Raw genomic sequence first — 22,415 nt, 5'->3', positions numbered from 1 at the left:
AAAGTGAGACAATCATCAAGCCAGATACCAAGGTAATTGTAACAGGCAACAACTTAAAGTGTTGTTCCTTGCGTAGTTACAATATCTAAAACAGGCTCTGGTGTCTTCTTAGCTTTAGAAAAGAGCATTACCTTGGTTTTCTCAACATTTAAAAGAAGCTTTAGTTCAGAGAGCTGAGTCTGAATAACGTTAAAAACAGCCTGTAATTTAACACCAGCCTCCTGAATGGAGGGACCTGCACAGTACATCACGGTATCGTACACATGTAAAGTAGCTTTCATTTCTAACTTGCAAACAGGGAAGGGTCTTCTTATGGCTTCGTCATTAGCTGGAGATAAAGTCAGTTGGAATGTAGCCATGTCACTAGGTAGTTTAATACGATGTGCTGGAGGTCTGTGAGAATACGCACTGCATGTGAACGCTTCGTCAGGAAGAACAGAAACACTTATTTTATTGCATCAGAGATACGAAAGATGCACAAGAATGTTTATTTCTCTCAATGTAATGAAGTCATGATCAGAGTTTGGGTAAAGCAGCGGCCCCAAGGGAAGCTGTCCATGGTGCTGAAAATATTCTGTCATTTGCCTTTTTCTTCGAAAGTTTGTAAACTATTGTTTAAAAAGTGAAAGGGATATTTTTTTAATTGATTTTATAGCAGCTTTTTCAAAATCATACTTTGACTGTTATGCTTTTGTATATCTTTTCTTAGCCTTCTAATCAAGTGAACCTGATCTTTGAACGTGTCCTATCCAATTGAACGTTTTTTAATTAAGATGACTCTTTATTTGCCAATAAATGAGATGTTCTATGACCTCCAGTCAGGTCCCTTTCCCAAACGTACACTAGAACTGTGATTATTTAGTGACTTTCCACTTATATCACATTATTTGTGCTGAATCCTACGGTGAATGACATGCATTCTAGTGTTTTTGAACAAAGCCTTATAGGCATAATGTTTTACTTCCATTTAATGCTTTTTGAACAATGAGAAACCTTCAGTGTTTTATCAGCAACGTTAATAAATAAGCAACTTTTCAGAAGGAAGTGTAACAACTACCAACCAAGTTTTATTGGTTTGTTGATAACAATCAATACACAGGTACATCTATAAACACATCAAAAGAAACAGCACACTATCTAAAACCCACATGAATATTGCTACTGCTGGTATGCATTTGACATCTCAAATAAATGTACAGTTTTTCTGTCGGCCTTAAGGAAGCCAGTCTCCAGTTTGCTCTGTATGGTTACACACCGCATAAACGTGGCTATGAAAACAAATTCCATTTTTACCATCCCTACAATGTATCGTTACACACTGCGTATAGAAAGATTGAAAACCCTTTTCACAGCAGCTATACAAATTTATTGCGATGCTATCACAGAACAGACACAACCAACACACGCGATGCACGTCTGATAAGGAGAGCTCCAGTACTAGGGATTTTAGCTTTATTGATCAAATTTATTAAGAAAACGGCATGAGTACAAGAGTTAACATAGGAACAAAGCGTACAAACATTCTAAAACACTGTTCTTCATTAGAAACTATAAAACAATGAGTTTCCCTGTGACTTTGTCCACCCCCAGCACAGATGACATACAGTCCCTTATAAAGCATATGGAATGTAATCTCTTCCCGTTGTTGCCCCAGCTCCTTAACGTCGTGCTCGCGTTTTGACGAACTTGACACCCGACCTGCACCCTCCCCTGCTTCACATTTAAAACTGAAATGAGATCCACTGACAGTAACAACAATGACCGCAATTTGTATGGCGATGCAAAATTGTGGGATGTGACGAAATTCCCGTCTCCAAATTGACTTTTTTCTTTCATTAAAAAAAAGTGTTCTCTACAATCAAACTACTAAAAAACCTGTATTTAGAAAATAGTTGATAAAAATATCCCCTGAATTGTACAAGAAAAGAGGTACAGGGAGCACTGGTAAAAGATGTGTTTGGAGAGATGCTATTCTGCTGCCTCATCTTTTTGTTCAGCTGCGTCTGTAGCCGGTGCCTGCAAGACAAAGTTGAGGGTCAAAGTTTAATCACCAAGAATATGGGCTTTATTTTGCATGTTTATATATTCACATAAACATTACCTCCTCCTCAGCTTTGGCTTCTCCGTTCTCAGCGGGGGCCTCTGGTGCTTTCTCCTCAGGCTTGGCCTTCTCCACCTCCTTGGCTTTCTTAGTTTTAGCAGGTGCCTTCTGCAAACAGAAATATTAACATCATTAGTCAACAATTGAGAGTCTAATAAGAAGTAATGAAAAAAGTTCTCACCTTTGGCTTAGGTTTAGCCTCTGCCTTTGCCGGTTCAGGTGTCTGCTGGGACCCAAACAAATGATGGTCAGTTCTGAGAACAGACTTTAACAGCATGCATACTGAGTGTGAGAGTCAGTACTTACATCTTTCAACCTGAGAGATCTCCTCTTGGGCTGCAGAAACAGTGAACAGAATAAACATGTCAGCTTATACCCACCACTGATGGGTTGTTACTGACCCCTGGTGGGAGCACAGACAACAACTAAAACACAAATACAGTATGATATAAAATGTTCTTACCGCTGAGTCTCCTCCTGTCTGTAAGAAAAAATAAAGAAAATGTGGTTAAAGTTTGCATCTGAATGTGGCTCTGGTGAGTACAAGTGTTGCCGGGGAGTGGGCTTTAAGTATTAGTTATGTAACACGGAGTGGGCGTTTCCAGACAAAAGATTGGCCTATGAATGCTCATCAAGCCTCATAAATTATTAAATAGAGTTATCACCGAGCATTGTGATTGGCTGCGATATGGCCTACAATCCAGAACACAACATCACTTCCTAATCCGCACATTAACATCCATTAGCATGATTACTAAGCAACATGCATCTGTCTGCACAATAATAAATAAATACACCGTATAGCATTGTAACAATAACACAGCGTCATGTGCGCGAGCTCCCCCAGCTCCCGTCTACTGTAAAAGTCCAATGGGGGATGGGTGACTCCGCCTCCTCATCCATTCATAGGTAATAAATGGGATTTGCAGAATACCGTGTTAGAGAGCGTTCCCGCCATGGATTTGAACAGAGTCGCTGTGCAGAATCTACTGGAAGCCCAGCAACAGGAGCAGCGCTGTGCTGACGGAGGCTCGCCATTGCATAACCGACCATACACCGTGAAAACACGACGAACGTCTTTCAATATGCAACATTACGCTATTTTTATTGAAGGAAAACATTCTATACTGGTCAAATTATATTAAAGTTGTGTTATGTTCCGTAAACAAGTATTAGTGAACACACAAACATAGTAAGCTACCATTAAAGCCCAGCGAAGAACATTCAATCCGCTTTCATGGGAACTTGAGTATATCCAGCGTGACGACCCCCATAGGAAACAATCAATATGCCGCCAACTTTCTCTACAGAAAGCCGTCTATCGACAGAGAAACCTACACTGCAACAAGCTCAATGTATTTATAAAATGTTGCAACTGTGCAGAGACCATTGTGCGGGAAACCCCGACACACGGAAAAGCTCTTGCACAAAGATAATCACTGCACGAGCGATAATAGACACAACCCGGCTTGTAACATCAAAACAGAACAAGTCCAGCTGCAAGCTGCAACATTGTTTACGCTCACGCGGAAAACAACACGGACATTTGTAGCTACATTTTAACAACTGTGTCTGCAAGCTATCGAGCCCATTTGACAAACTGCAGCCGGGGGTAATAAATGCAGTATTACTGAATGCATGAAAGATGTCGGTCTACTCACTCTGCTCCTTTTAGGCATGGTTGGTTTGCGTGTGGTGATTTTAAGAAAGAAAAACGACTAAATGTAAGTCAATACAGCTGAAAATACAGTTGCAGGCTATATTGTGGATAAAGCTGTACCAGTACAGTCTAATACAGCGCAGCGAGACGTTAATGTTCCATTGGAAGAAGAACTAGCTCAAACCGGATTGGATTCTCCCCCTCCCTCCCTATTCAAACCGTTATAGTTCCTGCATGATTGACGGTGATATACCCCGCCTCCGCTGCCCGGTGATTGGACAAGACAATGGTCAGCAACAAGATTTCAAATGTGTGCTCCTACCTGCTTGGGTGCGTGACACGTCAGTCAACAAACATGGAGAGCTACCATCTGCCGTAAGAAGGAGAACTGTCATTGAATGTGTCTTCCCCTCGCGCACAGATACGTGTTTCCCAAAACATGTAAATGTTCAACGATTGGCTCTCATAGCATCACGTTAACGCATTTAATGCGAGTCATATAAGACAATGTGTTCATTGGCAGGACATTGAGAGATAACTGTGTATCCCCCCCAGGCAGGTCTTTTGTATTTTGGCGTAGGAAAATGGCGACAAGATACGTGGGGATAGCTTATACATCCATGGGGGATAGGCTACAGCTCCTGGCTTGTGTTGGCTCCTGTGTGTCACCGTCCAGTGTGCTATCCAAATTTCAGACATGGCTACCGCTTCTAGCATACTCACAGTGCTTCTTCCCACTTCCCTCCATCCCTGACCACTGTCCTAATATTGTTGTCCTGCCCAGAAAACAGACAATACTTGAAATACACATATGATATCAATGACTGCCATTCCATACCCTTTATCCTGTGTACAAGATAATGACCTATTGAGGCGCATACTTTTATCAATAATTTATGTAAAGCTTTTATTTTTCATTTGGCTGGTCCTGAGGAAAAATATGTTTTTGTATAAGAGGCTTTCTTTCATTTTATCCCAGAATTAACTCGAGCAAAGAGCTGTATTTGGAAAAAAAGAATCAACAATATACAATTTCCATAAGTGCCAATATTAAAATGTTTGGCATGCTAGTATGATTTAATTAATGATGCTTTGTAGTATAAAAGGCACAAAATGTGTGCCTTATATACTTATATACTTATTATTTAATAATAATTCCAACCAACAAAAATAACACAGGTTAAATAGTCAAGTAAAAATCATAAAAAATGTATTTGCTTTGCTCCTTTAGAGAGTCGACTTTTTAATGATCCCTCCCTGCATTTAGGAGATTCCTACTTCCTGTTTAAGCAGGAAATTCATCACTATAAGATTAACTTTGACACAATAATCTATTTGGATTACAAATCAGGCCTAACCCAAACAACATTGAAACATGGGCAGATGTACTGCTGCATGTTGATGTTGTTTCACTAGAGAATGCTATAAGTTACATTTTATTTTCACAAGGGCATTCTTCTTTTTCGTCTTTTAGAAAGGTATTCCTAGACATACTCAGTTGTGATCAAATTGGTTTTTTCTCACAAGCAAAATATTAAAACATATTTAGTAACAGCCACTGTCACTAATTGGTGGATAAAGTAAGGTGATGGCCATTTATTTACAGGGACTTTCATTCAGTGATATTCCACTCAGGCTTAAATTCTTCTTTTATTGAATTATCCCCAGAGGGATTAATAACCCTTTGAGGTGCTTTGCTTCCACTGGGACGTTCAAACTCTTCCACCTGGTGTGAACATCAAACAGACCCGGCTCACAGTGGAACGCCACTTCCTGCAGGTATTGCATTCAGCAGCAGTTTGCAAACACACCAAATATAATTTGGTTTGGAGAATCCTTCCAACCTTATCACACATGTATGTGAAATGTCACTCACATGCTGATGCCTGCCAATATTCTTACGGTAATGACACCAGGAGTTTACTTCATCTCACTGGGATTGTTGATGGTAAAAGGCCAGGGTGGGGAACAACCAGCTTTGCTAACATTTAACAGTTTGCTCATGATCATCGTTAAAGTACAAGAACCCATTTACACGGAAACGCATACGAAACGCATACAAACCGAATACGATATCAAAAAAGTCTTCCGTTCACACGAGACCGCTCGAAAGCACTGGAGACGCTGTAGTACATATGCCGGGCCTGTAAGTGGCGCTGTACTTACGCCACAAAATACACCAAAAGCAGCGAAGAAGACCCCCAAGCATGGTTGCCATGGTTGCCCTTCAGTTTATTCTCCGCGGTGGATTTAGCAACATGTCGTTCATGTAGTTCTCCATGTCCACTTGTTGCTGATGGTTGTGGTAGAGGAGCTGTAGATGTTGCACTAACATCTGTAGCATGGTCAGTAGCTGTAGCAGTAGCTACTGACCATGCTACAGCAGTGAGCAGCAGAGGTGGGGAGAGGCGGGGCTATGGCTTCATCGTTATCAGGAAAATGATCGTATAGGACGTACACACGGAGCTGTTTGGCTCCCCAGAGCGTCCCGTCCGCAGATCTATTCACTTTGGGACCCGTTATCGTTTTAGGGGTCCGTTTCCGTGTTTAAATCCTCTGGAGCAGAGAGAGGAGCTGTGGACTATTGTTATTGATTAATGCATCAGTGTTTCTTAGGGTCAAGGCTAAACTCACAATTTAAAGTGGACCTATCATGCTATATTTGAATAATATATAGTAGGGCCATACCTATGTAAAACATGTCTGTGAAGTTTTTTTTCAAAATACCAAACAGATCATGCATTTTAGCCATGCCTCATTTCGCTCTATTTGCTCTATTCCAGCCCTGTTTTTGCAAGGGCTGATTCTGTGGCAAATGAGCTACAGCTGACCACGCCCCCCTGCAAAGGAGGGGGGTGAGGCACGAGCGTCATGTTACCATGCTGTTACCATGCTGTTACCATGCCACGCAACCTCTCATTCCCCTGATAGGTGGAGAGTTGCCCATATAGGCGGAGCTCCTTGTTTCTGACGTCAGAGATATTTCAAATCAGATCTGTTGCAGCCCCGTTTTTAGAGATTTGGGTACGGAGGAAAAGAGAGAGGGTTGTGTTTTCTGACACTTGGTGAGTTCCCTGACTCACCGGGGACACATATTCATGTATAAAAGACGTACAAAAGTGCATTTTGCATGATAGGTCCCCTTTAAAATGAAAGTGTTTAGTTTATTTAATAAAAGAGCACATGTTCAATGTGAAAAGTGACAGTAGATATAAATTAGTTGCAATTTGGTGATATATATAAAAAAATATTATTATACACCTTGACTTTCAGGGGGGGCGCGGGGCTCCATTGGCGGGGCGCAGCGCCCCTCCAAGACAATGGTAGGGGAAACACTGGAACTAAATAAACTTGACTATGAGTACTAACTACAAAAGTCTCTTGGTGTGAAAAGCTGGCTCTCTTCAAGGCACAAGACAAACTGGCACAGGACAAAGGGAGACGAGGACTATATAAACAAGAGGTAATGGGACACAGGTGGCAACAATCATTGGAGGGGCTGACAGTCACACAGGGAGGAAGACACACGAGGGCAGGTGAGCTCTGAAACGAGAGAGAAGAGTACCAAACTAAAACAGGAAGTGCATGCAATGACAGGACTAGACAAGGGAACAAAGAGACTTGTTTAAACATAAATCTAACCTGGGCTTTGAACTAAACATGAAACAAATAACATGAACCTAATTAACTAACTAACTTAACATGACTTGAATAAATTAGCAGACATGATGGAATGTTTCAAGAAACACCCAGGCCCAGGTATACTGGACAACATCATTTATAATAAATATGAAGGGCCTTATAGTTGTAAGGAGCCCTTCCATCACAGATGAGATGACAAATAGTGGTGTTAAGTACCTAAGTAGAGTTACTCAAGTACTGTACTTAAGTACACATTTGTAGGACTTCATGTTTTGCTACTTTGTACTTTTACCCCACTACAGTTCAGATTTCAATTGTGTACTTTTAATCCACTACATTTATTTAATACCTTTAGTTACTTCACAGATGTGGATGAATGATGTGAAATCTAATTAAGTGTTGAATCAGACTTTAGTTCCTCCTGGAGTGAATCCACCAGCTACCCTGCAGAATACAAAGTACTTCAGACTAGCTGCACCTTCACCAGCTTTGAGAACACTTTCATGATCAATCATTATAAAACATATCAGATATATTATTCTGAAATGGACCAATCTGCACAACGACTACTTTTACTTTTGGTACTTTAAGTATATCTTGATGCTAATACTTTTTTACTTTTACTTGAATAACATTTGTATTGCAGGACTTTTTCTTGTAGCAGAGTATTCCTACACTTTGTTACTGCAACTTTTACTTCAGTACAATATCTGAGTACTTCTTCCACCTCTGATGACAACACAGACAACATGTACACAGAGAGCGGTTGTAACGCAACGTGACCTCAGTTGGAATTGTAATAACATTGGCATAATCCCCAGGGAAAGGTGACAGGCTGAAGGTAAAGGTGACCTCCTCCAAAGCCTCTTTAGCAGAAGGCAACCTTATCACGCATCTTCTTCACAAACACACTTTACTAACCATGAACAGAGAAGTTGTGTGTCGTTACTACACCCTGTGAAGCAACCATGGGTCAAGGTGGTGTAATATGTATCTTTTGCTGCAGGCAGATAGATCCTTCTCTCTTGCTAAGCGGATTCCTCCCATGCAGTGAATGCAACCTTCCCATATGGAGCAGCAGGTAAAGCCAGATTACACCCGTTTGTGTAAGGGGGCTACAGAACCAGAGAGTAGTCCACAGCGTAAACCACACCAATGTATACAGAAACTAAGCTAGCATTTATTTTAATGAACGGAGTACATGTCATTTAAAGCTGTTATTAACATTTGCACAACAGCTACAGCGTAGTTTTGGCTATTACATCTTACGTCCGAGACTCCTCCAACAATGCAACATACAATATACAAGTAGTGCAAGAATAAATATTAAAAGAAAATTGCATTTGAGTTGCATTCTCTTGCAACTAAAATGCAGGAAATATAAATGTAAAATAGATAAAAGACCAAAATAACATTAAATATTGAGTTTTGCAATAAAGTATACAGAATATGTAGACTATTAATGATAATAGCCTGCTACCTCCCTCTTTATTTGTTGGGGGTTGTGTACAAGAGTCAAACACAAGTGTCACATGCAGTTATTACAAATAAAATAAGGAATGTGTTGTGGTCTACGAAGGAGAGAAAAAGGCATTTCATGTACAGTAGGAGAAGGAGGAGGTGAGCCTAATAAGCTCAGTAACGATAACCCTCCGTCGGCTTTAACCATTGATTAACAAGCAGCTCTCAAAACAAATCCCACAAAGACAATTAACTATGCTCCGAAGACTTGCCTTTTGTTGTGTGAAATATGTAGCATTGTGGGGCCATACCTTACCCTCTAAGAGAATGGGGGCAAGTCAATGGAACTAATCTGAGATTGCAAACAATAACATGAAATAAAAGGATGCCCCAGAAGCCATGGAGGCGAACAAAGACGAGCATCCATGATGAGTTATGGCCCATGATCTCTGACACGCAGCTCTGGGAGCAGACGGGGCCCTCTGAATGACTCCCATCACGGGCCCTATGCAGGGGACCAGAGGCACGGCTGCTGCTGACCCTCCCCCACCATCTACTTCCTGTTTTTCATGGTTGTCTGTTCGCTTCTGCCGATACAATACCAGCTGTGTCTGGAGACATTCCAGCTCCGACTGCTGCCCTCCTGAGGAACAGAGCACGACAGATACATGCGGACATCTTCTCTGAGCGCCATGTGAGATCTGCTGCAGCTGTCTGCTAGTTCTGCAGCTTCAGTGTGCGCTCATTGTTACTCTTATTCACGCATTGCACTTAAAACATATTAAATGCAAACTAATCAAGTAAGAAACCTCAAACCATACAAATCATGTGATATAAATTGTGTATGAGTCACGATGCAATTCTGAACACATAACACATTGGTTGCTACATACTTAAAATGTACAACAATCATCAGAAACATAGATGTATCCATGGGAAACTGGGTTTCATGACAAAATAAATACAACATAAATCAAAAATAATAGAATTAAAATATTTAGATAAACACAAGACATTCAAATAGGTTTGCAATAAAAATAAAATAAATAATATTTATATAAACATCAGAATTTAAAGTAAAATGTCCAAAGATAATTGAATCAAATAAAATACAAATATGTATACAAACATAACAAATTAAATAAAAAAAGTTTACATTGTATTACGATTTAAAGCATTATTATTAAAATACATAAAGTGGTGTATTAGTATTAATAAGATATTATGGATGTTTTTGTATTGAAACATGCCATTAATGCCATGTTGAAATCATTTTTAATGTATTAAGTAGTTGCATTGCATTTGAATCTATTTGTGTCCAATAAAAACACATTTGGCACCTTATGATAAACATGACCGAATGATTAGTGAAAATTTAATACAATGAAAATATAAAGTGATTTTAAAATGTCCGCAAATACAAAGCACAGCATGATCCTACAGTGACCTCTAGTGGTTGAGATGAAAAACATCACCCAGTCAGAACCAGCTGCCAATGAGAATGTCATCTTCAGTTTATTATTATTTATCAAACACCTTTTGACCATTTCTTAACTAAAATGGTGTTGGGAACTTTTGTTTTCTAAATATTCAGGATTTCTAATTAATGACACTGTAAAACATGACTAACCCTTAATCACTTGTTTATCATCATTTTAGAATAATAGCACAGAACAGAATGAGCTGGAAAATGTGGAAGAATAAAGTGAACATTGCATCAGATTTAAGACTAAATGCACCATGGAATAAAGCTGTGTTGAGTGCATCCTGCCAGCAGGTGTCAGCCACACACACACACACACACACACACACACACACACACACACACACACACACACACACACACACACACACACACACACACACACACACACACACACACACACACACACACACACACACACACACACACACACACACACACACACACACACACACACACACACACACACACACACACACACACACACACACACGGCACTGCAGGTGTGGTGAGGTGATAAGGGCTGGACCTTACTCCCGGTGTGAGAGCTTTACAGTTGGGTGGAGTCCTGCTGCTCGCCTGCTGTTTCAGGAAATGACGCTTTGATGCAAACACTCACCGGGAGCTCGTCGTCGGTAAGTTGTTTTAACTGAAGATGCTTAACTTCTGAGGAATATTTTGTTACGAAGGCAGGTAATTCATCTACTGAGACGATTGTTTTAATACCAACACTAGCAAAGTATGGAAGACTATAAATGAGTGACGACAATGTTATCTGTCGGGTTATGTATTGAGTGAGTTACAACAACATGGGAAATAAAACTGGCTAATTCTTTATTTAGGGATTCTCATTTTTGCCTGAAAGAGGATACTTGTAGATTTCGCACAGTTTTTCAAATAATGTTGAACTTTGAAAGTCATTGTCTCCAAGCTGGTCATTGAGTATATTATTGTAATTTTCTTGGTGCCTCTGCTCTGATTTAGAGAAATGATGGCTGAGTTCAGGCCATTTATTTTAGGTTATCTTCCCAATCTATATTTATTTTGTAGTTATTAATGTAGTTGTAAAATCATCATGTCCTTCTGTCACTTTCTCTGGCATTCGCCGCTGAAGTTTTCATTGAATTGCCTTCCAGTTTTCAGTTTAGTTCATTCCAACCATGATATGTGCATTATTATTTATAGCTTTTTCTCAATTTTATAGGACACTGGACCTCAGGAACAACAACAACAACAACAACAACAACAACAACAACAACAACATGAGTGCTTCCTGGAGATCACAGCCCAACCTCCTCCTCGTCTGTTTATTTCTGTCTGCAACCGGAGGTCAGAACTCATTTTTCAAGTCTATACACATCTCCTGAGCTGGACAGAATTGATCACAACAATTAAATATTCCACCGAAATAAAGCTTATTTTCCACATGGGATTTATGAAAATTCAGTAATTTAATAGCACAATCTACTGGCATTTTAATAGACATGTAAGGTCAACGGTCTTACAGAAGGGCTTTATTAAACTGCATTGATCCCTGTGGGGAGATTCCATTGCTTGAATCTCTTGTATCGACTCCTGATGAGAATGAATGAAATGAGTCCGAAAATTGAACTGAACCGTTGACTTGAATGAAATGTATTATGTCAACATATTTCACCTCACTGTATTAGGTTAGTTGAAATCAATACAAATTAGTTGAACCTAATCTTTTTTTATTTATAACTTAATATAATTGCTTTCAACTAACCTGGTACAGTTTTGTGAAATCTGTTGCCATAATACATTTCATTCAAGTTAATGTTTCAGTTTTTTCAGTGTACTGGTTCTGAATGACATCGCAAACAATTCTTAAAAGCTCTTGACCACCAGAGTAGCACTCTCTGAACACCACAACAGGTCAAACATGTTTGCTGAGGGTTTCTAATAGTGACTAATCATTACCCTTAATACTGCCTTGAACAAAGAAAGCTAAAGCAAACCAGACTGTTTGAAATATAATCAGAAATTCTCATCAAAATGTCAACACAGAGAAAATGGCATTCTGCTTACTCACAAATGATTCAAGAACACATGCAGACACGTTCTTAAACTCTATGTCAGCATGTGTAATCTGAGCCCACATTAATGATGTGTTTGAGTATCAGTCCACTTGCAGAACTTTTCCTTTGTGATATGTATTTACTCTGAGCAAACTTAAGCACAGTTTTGAACAAAGAGTGTTATGTGCCATACTATGCAGCCTTCCTTAGTCCTGAAGGACGAGCTCAAACAGAGTTGCTGAACAGATTTAAATCACTGACACTATTACGACATATTTCTCTCTTTTGCTTCTCACATTGCATGGATAACCAATGAATGTGAGCACCTGCAAGGTGCTGCACTCAAAACCTGTAGAAGCATACAGAAATTCAACTTGGGCAACTTTTTATGGGGAGGGCTCAATCAAATTATTACATATTTAAGGATAGGGATATGTAGTGTTCAAAATGTCAGAATGCATTTTTGTTGAGAGCCTATTGAGACTGCATATTTTTGGTATAAACCAAAAAAACAAAAGCAACTATAAAATTAACAATAAGGCAATAATCCTGTCGTTTAAACTGTTTTTCATCAAAGTCTCAGATATAGATATATGTATATTTATATACAAAACAGGCCATGCCTCATATTTCAGCCTTGTTACAAAAATGCTGATTCTGGGTCTGTTACTTTAGATAAAAATGCTCTTGGAGGAGATTCAGGTGATAAGGTGGGGGGTGTTACCTTGGTTTGTGATTGGCTAATGGTTATACAAGCCAAAAAACGTTATGACATCACAAAGTGGCCAAAATCTGATCAGCTCATTTTCAGACAGGTTTTTATAGAAATGGAGCAGGACAAAAAGAGAGAGAATCTTTTTTCCGGAAACTTTCAGAATCTCTTTACACAGAGGGGACACATATTTATGTTTATTACATGGCTTAGTTGAATACTCGATTCTGATTGGTCAATTCAGAACACGTGACACGTTGTTAATCCAGTACAGACAGACCGCTGTCAAGGATTTATTGACCGTTGTTAAGGACGCTCACATCTGCAGCAAGAAGTCCGGTCGATGTAACTGTATACAGTTTGGCCGAAAAGCAAACTTGCTTTTGAAACTGACAAGACAAGAAAACAGCGGAGAAGTAACGGGGCAGAAACCCTCCTTTTTACGCAACGCTCCAGACATAGACATCAAACGGCAAATATATTCAGTGTGCAGCAGAGATGTTCACAAGTCTTTTTTGCAAGTCCAAGTCAAGTCTCAAGTCTTTGGTCACGAGTCCAAGTCAAGTCTCAAGTCTCTAAAAAAATAAAAGTCTCAAGTCTCTTCTGGTTGTAATAAGCCTTCTATTGTCTGCTGCTCTCCAGTCTGTTCAGAATACTGCACAGCTATATCTAAGAAATTCAAAGCACTTACTGTGTTATTATCACTCCTATATCTATTAGCATACAGTATCAGTACTGATTAGTTGTTTGTTATATGATGACTTTAAACAGGCTATTGCAATGCAATATGAGGAAAAACATCACACTTTAGCTAAATGCAAACAACTTATAAGCAAAACACTTCAGAATCAGAAATCAGTAAGCAAATACTTTATTAATCCCCCGCAGGGAAACTGTTAAAAGTACTTAAAAGCGGGTAATGATTAACGTTACCGACCGTTTTTATGTCATGTCAAGAGTTGGATGTCAACGCCACTCAACTCAAACAAGTGTGACAAGCAATTCACTAATCTTTTCAAATATTCAGTTACAAAGCTAGCAGCAAGCTAAGTTAACATTACATAGCTGATGCTGAGCTAAACATGTTTGCTAACCGTCCATATGCGTTAATGTGTCTGACCTCTCCGGGTGACTTTTCAAGTGCCTGCTGAAATTCGACGTTGTTGCGCCAGCATCCTTGATTTTGATATTGCAGACTTTGCAGTGTGCGCTCTTTTTGTTGGTGCCGCCGGCGTTTTTTCGAAGTTTTTGTAGTTGAACCGAATTACAAGCGGTACAGCCGCAGGTGTGCCGCCGGTCGCTATTGTGTTACTACGAGGTAGTAACAGAGGCGCGCACGTCTGCGTAATGAGCCCGGCTAAAGTAACTGGATGGCCTACCTGCCTGTCAGCCTTCCACCTGGGCACAAACTTATCTCGTGCCCTCATTGGTCATGTGCGCGTTCGTGTGTGTTGGAGGAGGCGGGCTCTATAAGGAAGTAGCAGCCTCTAGAGTCTAGCAGATTATCTCCGGTTGTGTATTTTCAAATTCTAGCGATCTCGAGCCGGTTTCTCTCAAATGTACCTACCCCACCTTTAATACGCCAAAAATAGAAAACACAATGATTGTTCACGAGTCCCAACACACGAGTCCAAGTCGAGTCTGAAGTCTTTTGGTCACGAGTCCAAGTCAAGTCTGAAGTCTCTGTGTGTGCGACTTAAGTGCGACTCGAGTCCGAGTCGCAGACTCGAGTCCCCATCTCTGGTGTGCAGTTCCTTTGGCATTAGGGCAGGGATATCTAGATACTTTCCAAGGTTTGACATCATGAATTGTGCTACTTTTAAAACAAGCAACGATGTTTTCAAATCTGTAATCAAAAAGGTCCACAAAAATGCTATCGAAGCAGTTCCTGCCGTTGCTACGTGGTTCAAACAGTAACAACGGACTATTTGTCTTAGCAGATGCATGTCATTTTAAATCAACAATTTTTTTAATCAATAAAAACATTTTCTAAATCTATAAAAGCATTTCAATTAATAATGGGAGTCATATCGTTACTTTGTTGAGAATGTGCCCTTGTAATAAGCGGGATAATGTCCAGCGACTTGGTCATTATGGGGAAAAGAACAACCGACAGGCTGTTCAGGAGCCCGACGCGAAGCTTGATCAGCATGAAGGGTGTTCTTTTCCCCATAATGAGCGCCTCGCTGCACATTATCCCTTACATAAAAGACATGAAAAAGTGGATTTTGCAGAATAGGTGACCTTTAAATCAACCTTCCAATCTAACCTTGAATTTGTATTCTGTTAATTTAATCAATTACACAAATAAAAGGCGGCATAAATAATTGAGTTAAACTAACATGAATGTATTTATTGTACATAGGATCATCAAATCAATGCAATGCAACAGCAATGGAGACAGACTTCAGTCATCACAACACACATGACGATGTTCAGTTGAACAAATATGTCCAGTCTTTATAAAATTCCTGCTTGACCTCTGGGCCATAGACTAAAGATACAGTATTTGGTCTGTCATAGATTTGACTCAAAGCAATCCTCTCTTTTTTCAGCTGTGTCAGAACAGTTCCAGCTGGAGCCGCTGAATGCCACAGTGCTCCACGGTTCTGCTGTGCGATTCAACGCCACCGTGCAAGGAGCATGGAAAGTCATGACCTGGAGTGTGGGAGGCTTTTTGGTAACCACTGTCACTGACATCGGTGACATCATCTCCATCTCAGAGCAGTTCTCTGCCAGATTCTGCTCCAGCGGTGACGCCAGCTGTGTGGAGTTCACCATCCAGAACGTGACCCGCAGCGAGGGGGGGGCCGTCACCTGCTCTGTGCAGGGGAACTACGGCTCAAAGACGGCACAGCTCTACGTACAAGGTAGGGCCATTAAGATGTCCGGCTGCAGTTATATAAGTTCATTACAGGGTTCCATTGAATACTCTATTCTGATTGGTCAATTTGGACATTCAGCGGTCTGCTCTTTTTCGTTAGCTGAGGATACTCTGCTGAAGGGATTTCATCACTGAAGATGTGCAGTCATATCAGTCCGCAGAAAGAAGTCTATAATATAACATCAGCTGTGGCTAAATAAAACACATTTGTATACCCTTTCTCCATCAGAAGAAAACATTGGAATGCTTTTGAATATTCATGCATGACAATTATTTATCATTCACCATACTTTGAAAAACGTCCCCATCCGCTACCATTGTGGTGTAAGTCGGTTAGAAAAGACCCATATCAACCTGTTACAGTAGCCTAAGCTGTTTATTTCCTTTTTTTGATGAAGTATCAGGTGTAATAAATACACAAACAAGTTGTCATATAAGACTATCAGGAGCTAAATCATCGTGAAAAGTACACTACATTACATTTAGCTGACGCTTTTATCCAAAGCGACTTACAATATGTGCATTCGACCAAGAAAATACAAACTTCAAGAAAACAGAGTCATATAAGTACATCAGGTTTCATAGAGCCAAAACATTTCAAGTGCTACTCAACTGGCTTTAGATAAGCCAGCCCTTTATTAGTATATAAGTGCTTTGTTAGTAATTATATCGCTCGTAGTGGAGTCGAAAGAGATGAGTTTTCAGTCTGCGCCGGAAGGTGTGTGAGCTTTCTGCTGTCCTGATGTCAATGGGGAGCTCATTCCACCATTTTGGAGCCAGGATAGCAAACCCACGTGTTTCTGCTGATGGGAACTTGGGTCCCCCTCGCAGCGAGGGTGCAGCGAGCTGTTTGGCTGATGCAGAGCGGAGTGCACGTGCTGGGGTGTACGGTTTAATCATGTCCTGGATGTAGGAAGGGCCAGATCCATTCGCAGCATGGTACACAAGTACCAGTGTCTTGAAGTGGATTCTAGCAGTTACCGGAAGCCAGTGGAGGGAGCGGAGGAGCGGAGTGGTGTGGGAGAATTTAGGAAGGTTGAAGACCAGACGAGCCGCTGCATTCTGGGTGAGCTGCAGGTCGGATGGCACATGCAGGTAGACCAGCCAGGAGGGAGTTGCAGTAGTCTAGGCGTGAGATGATGAGAGCCTGGACCAGAACCTGCGTCGCTTTCTGGGTCAGCTGGGGACGCATCCTCCTGATGCTGTAGAGCGTGTATCTGCAGCAGCGGGTTGTAGCAGCGATGTTTGCAGTGAAGGACAGGTTGTTATCTAGGGTCACACCCAGATTCCTTGCAGTCTGAGTCGGGGAAACAACAGAGGTGCCGATGTTGATTGTCAGGTCAAGAGAGGGACAATCTTTTCCCGGAAGGAAAAGCAGCTCAGTTTTGTCAAGGTTGAGCTTGAGGTGATGAGCGGACATCCACTGAGAGATGTCAGCTAGACAAGCAGAGATGCGTGCGACGACCTGGGTCTCTGAGCGGGGAAAGGACAGAATTAATTGGGTGTCGTCAGCGTAGCAGTGGTATGAAAAACCATGCGGGCTAATGACAGATCCGAGCGAGTTTGTGTACAGGGAGAAGAGGAGGGGACCAAGAACAGAGCCCTGAGGGACCCCTGTAGTTAATTGACAAGGGTCGGACTTGGACCCTCTCCAAGTTACCCTGTAGGTACGGTCTTTGAGGTATGAGGTGATGAGGGAAAGTGCAGAGCCTGAAACTCCAAGTTCTTGGAGAGTGCGAAGGAGGATCTGATGGTTCACCGTGTCGAATGCAGCAGACGGGTCCAACAGGATGATGACAGAGGAGAGGGAGGCTGCTTTAGCAGTGTGCAGTTCCTCAGTGACAGTAATGAGGGCAGTTTCTGTGGAGTGACCTGCCTTGAAACCAGACTGGTGCGGATCCAGAAGGTTGTTCTGATGGAGATAACAGGAGAGTTGTTTAAAGACAGCGCGTTCAAGTGTTTTAGACAGGAACGGGAGGAGAGAGACAGGCCTGTAGTTTATAACGTCAGACGGGTTGAGAGTGGGTTTCTTCAGGAGAGGGTTTACTCTTGCCTCCTTAAGACTATTTGGAAAGTGACCAGAAGTTAGAGAAGTGTTGATGAAATGGGTGAGAAACGATAGAATATCAGGAGCGATAGTCTGAAGGAGGTTTGAAGGGATAGGGTCCAGAGGACAGGTGGTGGGGCGGGCAGAGGTAATGAGGGTAAGAACCTCACGTGGAGAGAGAGGGGAAAAGGAGGTCAGTGTGCGGGTGGAAGGAGGGTCTGGTGACCCAGCGGTGAGTAAAGGTGAGTCAGAAAAAGAAGAGCGAATATCATCAACCTTTTCTTCAAAGTGGTTAACAAAGTCGCTTGACAGAAGTGAGGAGGGGGGAGGGGCTTTGGGAGGGTCCAAGAGGGTGGAGAAGATTGAAAATAGTTTTTGGGATTGGAATAGGAAGATTGGATCTTCTCTTGAAAGAAAGTGCTTTTTGCCTGAGAGATCGAAGCAGAGAAAGAGGAGAGGAGAGCCTGATAGGTTAAGAGGTCGTCATGGTGTTTGGATTTCCACCGTTTCCGCTCTGCTGCCCGAAGGACGGTTCTATTAGCACGCAGTGCGTCATTTAGCCAGGGAGCAGGAGGGGACTGACGAGCCTGCCGAGATGTGAGAGGACAGAGAGAGTCCAGAGAGGAAGAGAGAGTAGAGAGTTTCTGCAGCAGAGTTTGGAGGCAGGAGTTGGAACGAGTCAGAGGAAGGGAGGGCTGAGAGCACCGATGAGATAAAGGTAGAGGGGGAGAGGGAACGGAGGTTACGGCGGACAGGTGCAGGATGAGAAGAGATTAGTTTGTTATGTTTGGAAAGGGGTAGAGAGAATGAAATGAAGAAGTGATCGGATGTGTGGAGCGGGTTTACAGAGAGGTTAGAAGTAGCGCAGTTCCTTGAGAATATGAGATCAAGGACACTGCCAGCTTTATGAGTTGGTGGGAATGGAGACAGTGAGAAAGCAAAGGCGGTTAACAGAGATGTTAGTTCGTCTATCTTCCCCGTCTGGAGGTTGAAGTCTCCGAGAAGTACAGCAGGAGGGCCAGTTTCAGGGATGTGTGAGAGGAGATGATCTAACTCCTCCAAGAAGTCCCCCAAGGCGCCTGGTGGACAGTAGAGAACAACAATGGTTAATTGTATAGGATGGGTTACTGTGACGGCATGGAATTCAAAGGTGGAAGGAGTGAAGTTAGGTAGCTTGAAGAGGGAAAAGCTCCATTTGGGAGAGAGCAGGAGACCAGTGCCCCCTCCTCTGCCAGTGGGTCTGGGTGTATGGGAGAAGGAATATGCTGGGGAGAGAGCTGCTGGGGTGGATGTGTTGGATGGAGTAATCCAGATCTCAGTGAGAGCAAGGAAATCCAGAGACTGTAGGGAGGCGTAGCCAGAGATGAAGTCAGCCTTAGGAACAGCTGACTGGCAGTTCCACAGGCCGCCTGTAACAATTTATCAATAAACTGATAAGACAATATATTACCACAATGGAAGCATCCAGGCACAAGCTCTGCCTCTGATTTATAGTGAAATACCATTAGACTCTTCTCAAACTTAGCGGCACTTTGAAAAAGAGTATAAAGTTGTTGGAGAAGTCGTGCTTGTGATTCAATCTGTTTTAGTAAGTATAAGAGCAAATTGTTCACAGCTCCGAGGCAGTCTGCCATTTTAACTATTGTGTGTAATATTTACGCTGGCTTGCTTGAAATGTAGCAACAAGACATCACAATGTTGCTCTTTTTGGGCTCTGATTGGTGGAAAAGCAAACTGGAACGAGGTGTTTCGCAAATTGAACCAACTGCGAACCAACACCAACCCCAGCATGAAACAAGAAAGGAGCTTATTTGAGTGAAAAAGGGGTAATCCCATAGACTGTACAGGGGTAATACACAGCAGTCTACAACTGTAATATTTGATTCACTATTGTGGTGACTCCAGCTAAATGCGGCTGAACTTGTTCATACTGTATAAGTACTTGCTCTTAGATCTTTGCCTTGGCTCTAAGTTAAAACAAGGATTGATCTTAAAATTCTAGCACTTGTATATGAGGCTCAAAATGTCCTTGCACCTCTAGTTCATAAAAACATCCTAATAAGAAAGAGACCAGCAAGAACTCTCAGGTCCAAAGTCAGAGGTCCTTTATCCATCGATCTTGCTCCAGCTGCAATGTGTCCATTAGTCTTTGAAGGATAAGTAAATGCTAAATGCACGGTGGCTTAGCGCTAAACTTCTTTTAGCCAGCCATATTTCTCAACAGAAGGAACACATATTTTTCATACCAACAGAAACTATTACACAATTTAAAAACATTTAATGCATAACTGGCTGAAACAAAACCAAACATACATACATACATCATGCCAATTCAAACATGTCACATGTGTGAGAAAACGTGTGTGTGTAAGTGTGTGTGTAAGTGTTGTATATTCTATACTTTTTTATTATAATATTTAATTTCCATGTACATTTATTAATTACATGTATTTCTCAGAGAGTGGTACCGTGAACATCATGGGAGGTAATGTGACGGTGGCGCAGGACAAGCAGGTGGAGTTCCAGTGTGTATCGTCCAAATGGTTCCCCATACCTACTGTCAGCTGGACCTGGAACTCTGAGGCTGTGAACAGCAGCCTGTACAACACCACCAGCATGGCTGACGGGGATGTCTTCAACTGCACCAGTGTCCTGAAGTTCCAGGCAGTCAGAGACACCCAGATAGAGTGCCGGGCGACTGTGGAGACACTAGCCAGCCCACAATCCAGCTCCGTCTACTTGGAAGTTGGTAAGATCCGCCACACTCTCAATGTGTCTTGCAAAAAAGCCTCCTCTCAGCTGTTCTGAAGTTGGACAAGTCCAATAGTTGTGTTGCTTAGTTAGTTTTCCTCAAAACTAGAGTATGGAGTTAAAAGGTCGTTTTTTGGTTGCCTAGTGTATCAATAAAACCAAGTCTAATTGTACACTATAGAGTGTTTTTTAGGCATACCCAGAGCTATATAATAGAAGAGTTACGACAACGGAAGTCCAAAAACGGTTATCGTCACGTGGTTCATGTAGACGAGGATCGTTCCCAGGAAGTTCATGGCGGGCAATGTGAATGCATTGATAACAGGAGATAGAACTACGATTTTTGGTAATTATTAGTGAATAAAGGTTTTGATTTGCAATATTTATACAACAAATCGATATGTGTATGTATTTACATCAATATGTTTTAAAAAATAAAATCGAATTTGCTAATATTAAGTGATAATATTAGGATTAGTGTGAACAACTAGTTTACATGTTAGGCTAACAGTGCCTTGGTTAAAGAGCCTGTTGTTTATTTATAGCTTTGAATTCTTTAAAACCAATATTATCTTCTTAAACTTGTATGGTAGTCAGGAGCATCACTTTCTAATGTTTAATATATTTAGCGGGAGGGGAAAGTAATGCTTTAAAATTCAGATTAGATTAATGTCTACCATTTTCTTAAATTCATGGTTTCAGTAATCCCCTGGTAATTGAGGACACAAGTTATCTAAATGACTAATGTTGTCTTTATGGCTTTCAGAAAGGACAGGTGACTCTCAAAGGACTAGCAGCAGCAGCAGCAGCAGCAGCAGCAGCAGCAGCAGCAGCAGCTGCAGCAGCAGCTGCAGCAGCAGCAGCAGCTGCAGCAGGACTAGCAGCATCATGATGATGACGATGTTAATTGTGTTGTTTTAGGAACAGCCATTGCAAATACATGGAGTTCAATAAACATTGAAGAGCATATCATGCAGTTTGTCTGTGCCTTTTCCTCCGTGTTGTCCTGGTTTGCTGTGCTGCCTCCTAGTCGCCACCATGGTTTGCTGTGCTGCCTGGGGATGCTCCAATCGCTCAGAGAAAGGAGTACGAATGTACGGCTTCCACACTGACACAGAGCGGAGGAAGCAGGAGCAATTTCACGACCAACAGCAAAAAAATATGTGATTTATATACAAACACTGCATTTGCACTTATTCACTAAACTAAAACCACACCATTGGGAAAGCTTAATGTTTTGTTTAATACAAAAAAACAGGGAAAGGCTTGAAAAACACAGAGTTGAGACTCAGGGTGCAGGGTGAGGGGCTCAGTGCAGGTATTCAGGCTCCATTGAATCCCCCTCTGGTTCTTGTGCTGAACGATGGAGTAACAGACGGGAGAAAGGGTTATACACACCTATATAGCACACCTATTGGATGGGAAATTGCCTTGGGGAGATAAGGTGTGGTCTCTGAGATGAAAAACATCACCCAGTCAGAACCAGCTGCCAATGAGAATGTCATCTTCAGTTTATTATTATTTATCAAACACCTTTTGACCATTTCTTAACTAAAATGGTGTTGGGAACTTTTGTTTTCTAAATATTCAGGATTTCTAATTAATGACACTGTAAAACATGACTAACCCTTAATC

At 41.4% G+C, this 22,415-nt stretch overlaps 2 protein-coding genes across 4 annotated transcripts; one reads left to right on the top strand and one right to left on the bottom strand.

The window, feature by feature from the left end:
* Window positions 1-1,031: 1,031 nt before the first annotated feature.
* hmgn1b (high mobility group nucleosome binding domain 1b) lies at window positions 1,032-3,966 on the bottom strand. 2 transcript variants are annotated; one of them, XM_034098921.2, is made up of 6 exons: window positions 3,763-3,966; window positions 2,565-2,582; window positions 2,408-2,437; window positions 2,283-2,324; window positions 2,102-2,209; window positions 1,032-2,016 (listed from the first exon to the last, which is right to left on the bottom strand). In XM_034098921.2, exons 1-6 carry the CDS (start codon window positions 3,778-3,780, stop codon window positions 1,969-1,971), a joined length of 264 nt encoding a protein of 87 aa, XP_033954812.1. In that variant the 5' UTR covers window positions 3,781-3,966; the 3' UTR covers window positions 1,032-1,968. The 2 variants fall into 2 exon arrangements, with proteins under 2 accessions (XP_033954812.1, XP_033954811.1); XM_034098920.2 differs by having other exon boundaries at window positions 2,283-2,327; window positions 3,763-3,963.
* Window positions 3,967-10,855: 6,889 nt separating this feature from the next.
* On the top strand, window positions 10,856-21,773 carry igsf5a (immunoglobulin superfamily, member 5a). Of its 2 annotated transcripts, none has more exons than XM_071205446.1 (5): window positions 10,856-10,982; window positions 11,552-11,676; window positions 15,654-15,968; window positions 20,488-20,778; window positions 21,547-21,772. In XM_071205446.1, exons 2-5 carry the CDS (start codon window positions 11,610-11,612, stop codon window positions 21,699-21,701), a joined length of 828 nt encoding a protein of 275 aa, XP_071061547.1. In that variant the 5' UTR covers window positions 10,856-10,982; window positions 11,552-11,609; the 3' UTR covers window positions 21,702-21,772. The 2 variants fall into 2 exon arrangements, with proteins under 2 accessions (XP_071061547.1, XP_071061548.1); XM_071205447.1 differs by lacking the exon at window positions 10,856-10,982 and adding an exon at window positions 10,983-11,040 and having other exon boundaries at window positions 21,547-21,773.
* Window positions 21,774-22,415: the final 642 nt, after the last annotated feature.

Source organism: Pseudochaenichthys georgianus, chromosome 14 (genome assembly GCF_902827115.2).
Source record: "Pseudochaenichthys georgianus chromosome 14, fPseGeo1.2, whole genome shotgun sequence".
NCBI lineage: Eukaryota > Metazoa > Chordata > Actinopteri > Perciformes > Channichthyidae > Pseudochaenichthys > Pseudochaenichthys georgianus.
This window is presented reverse-complemented; position numbering and strand designations above follow the sequence as displayed.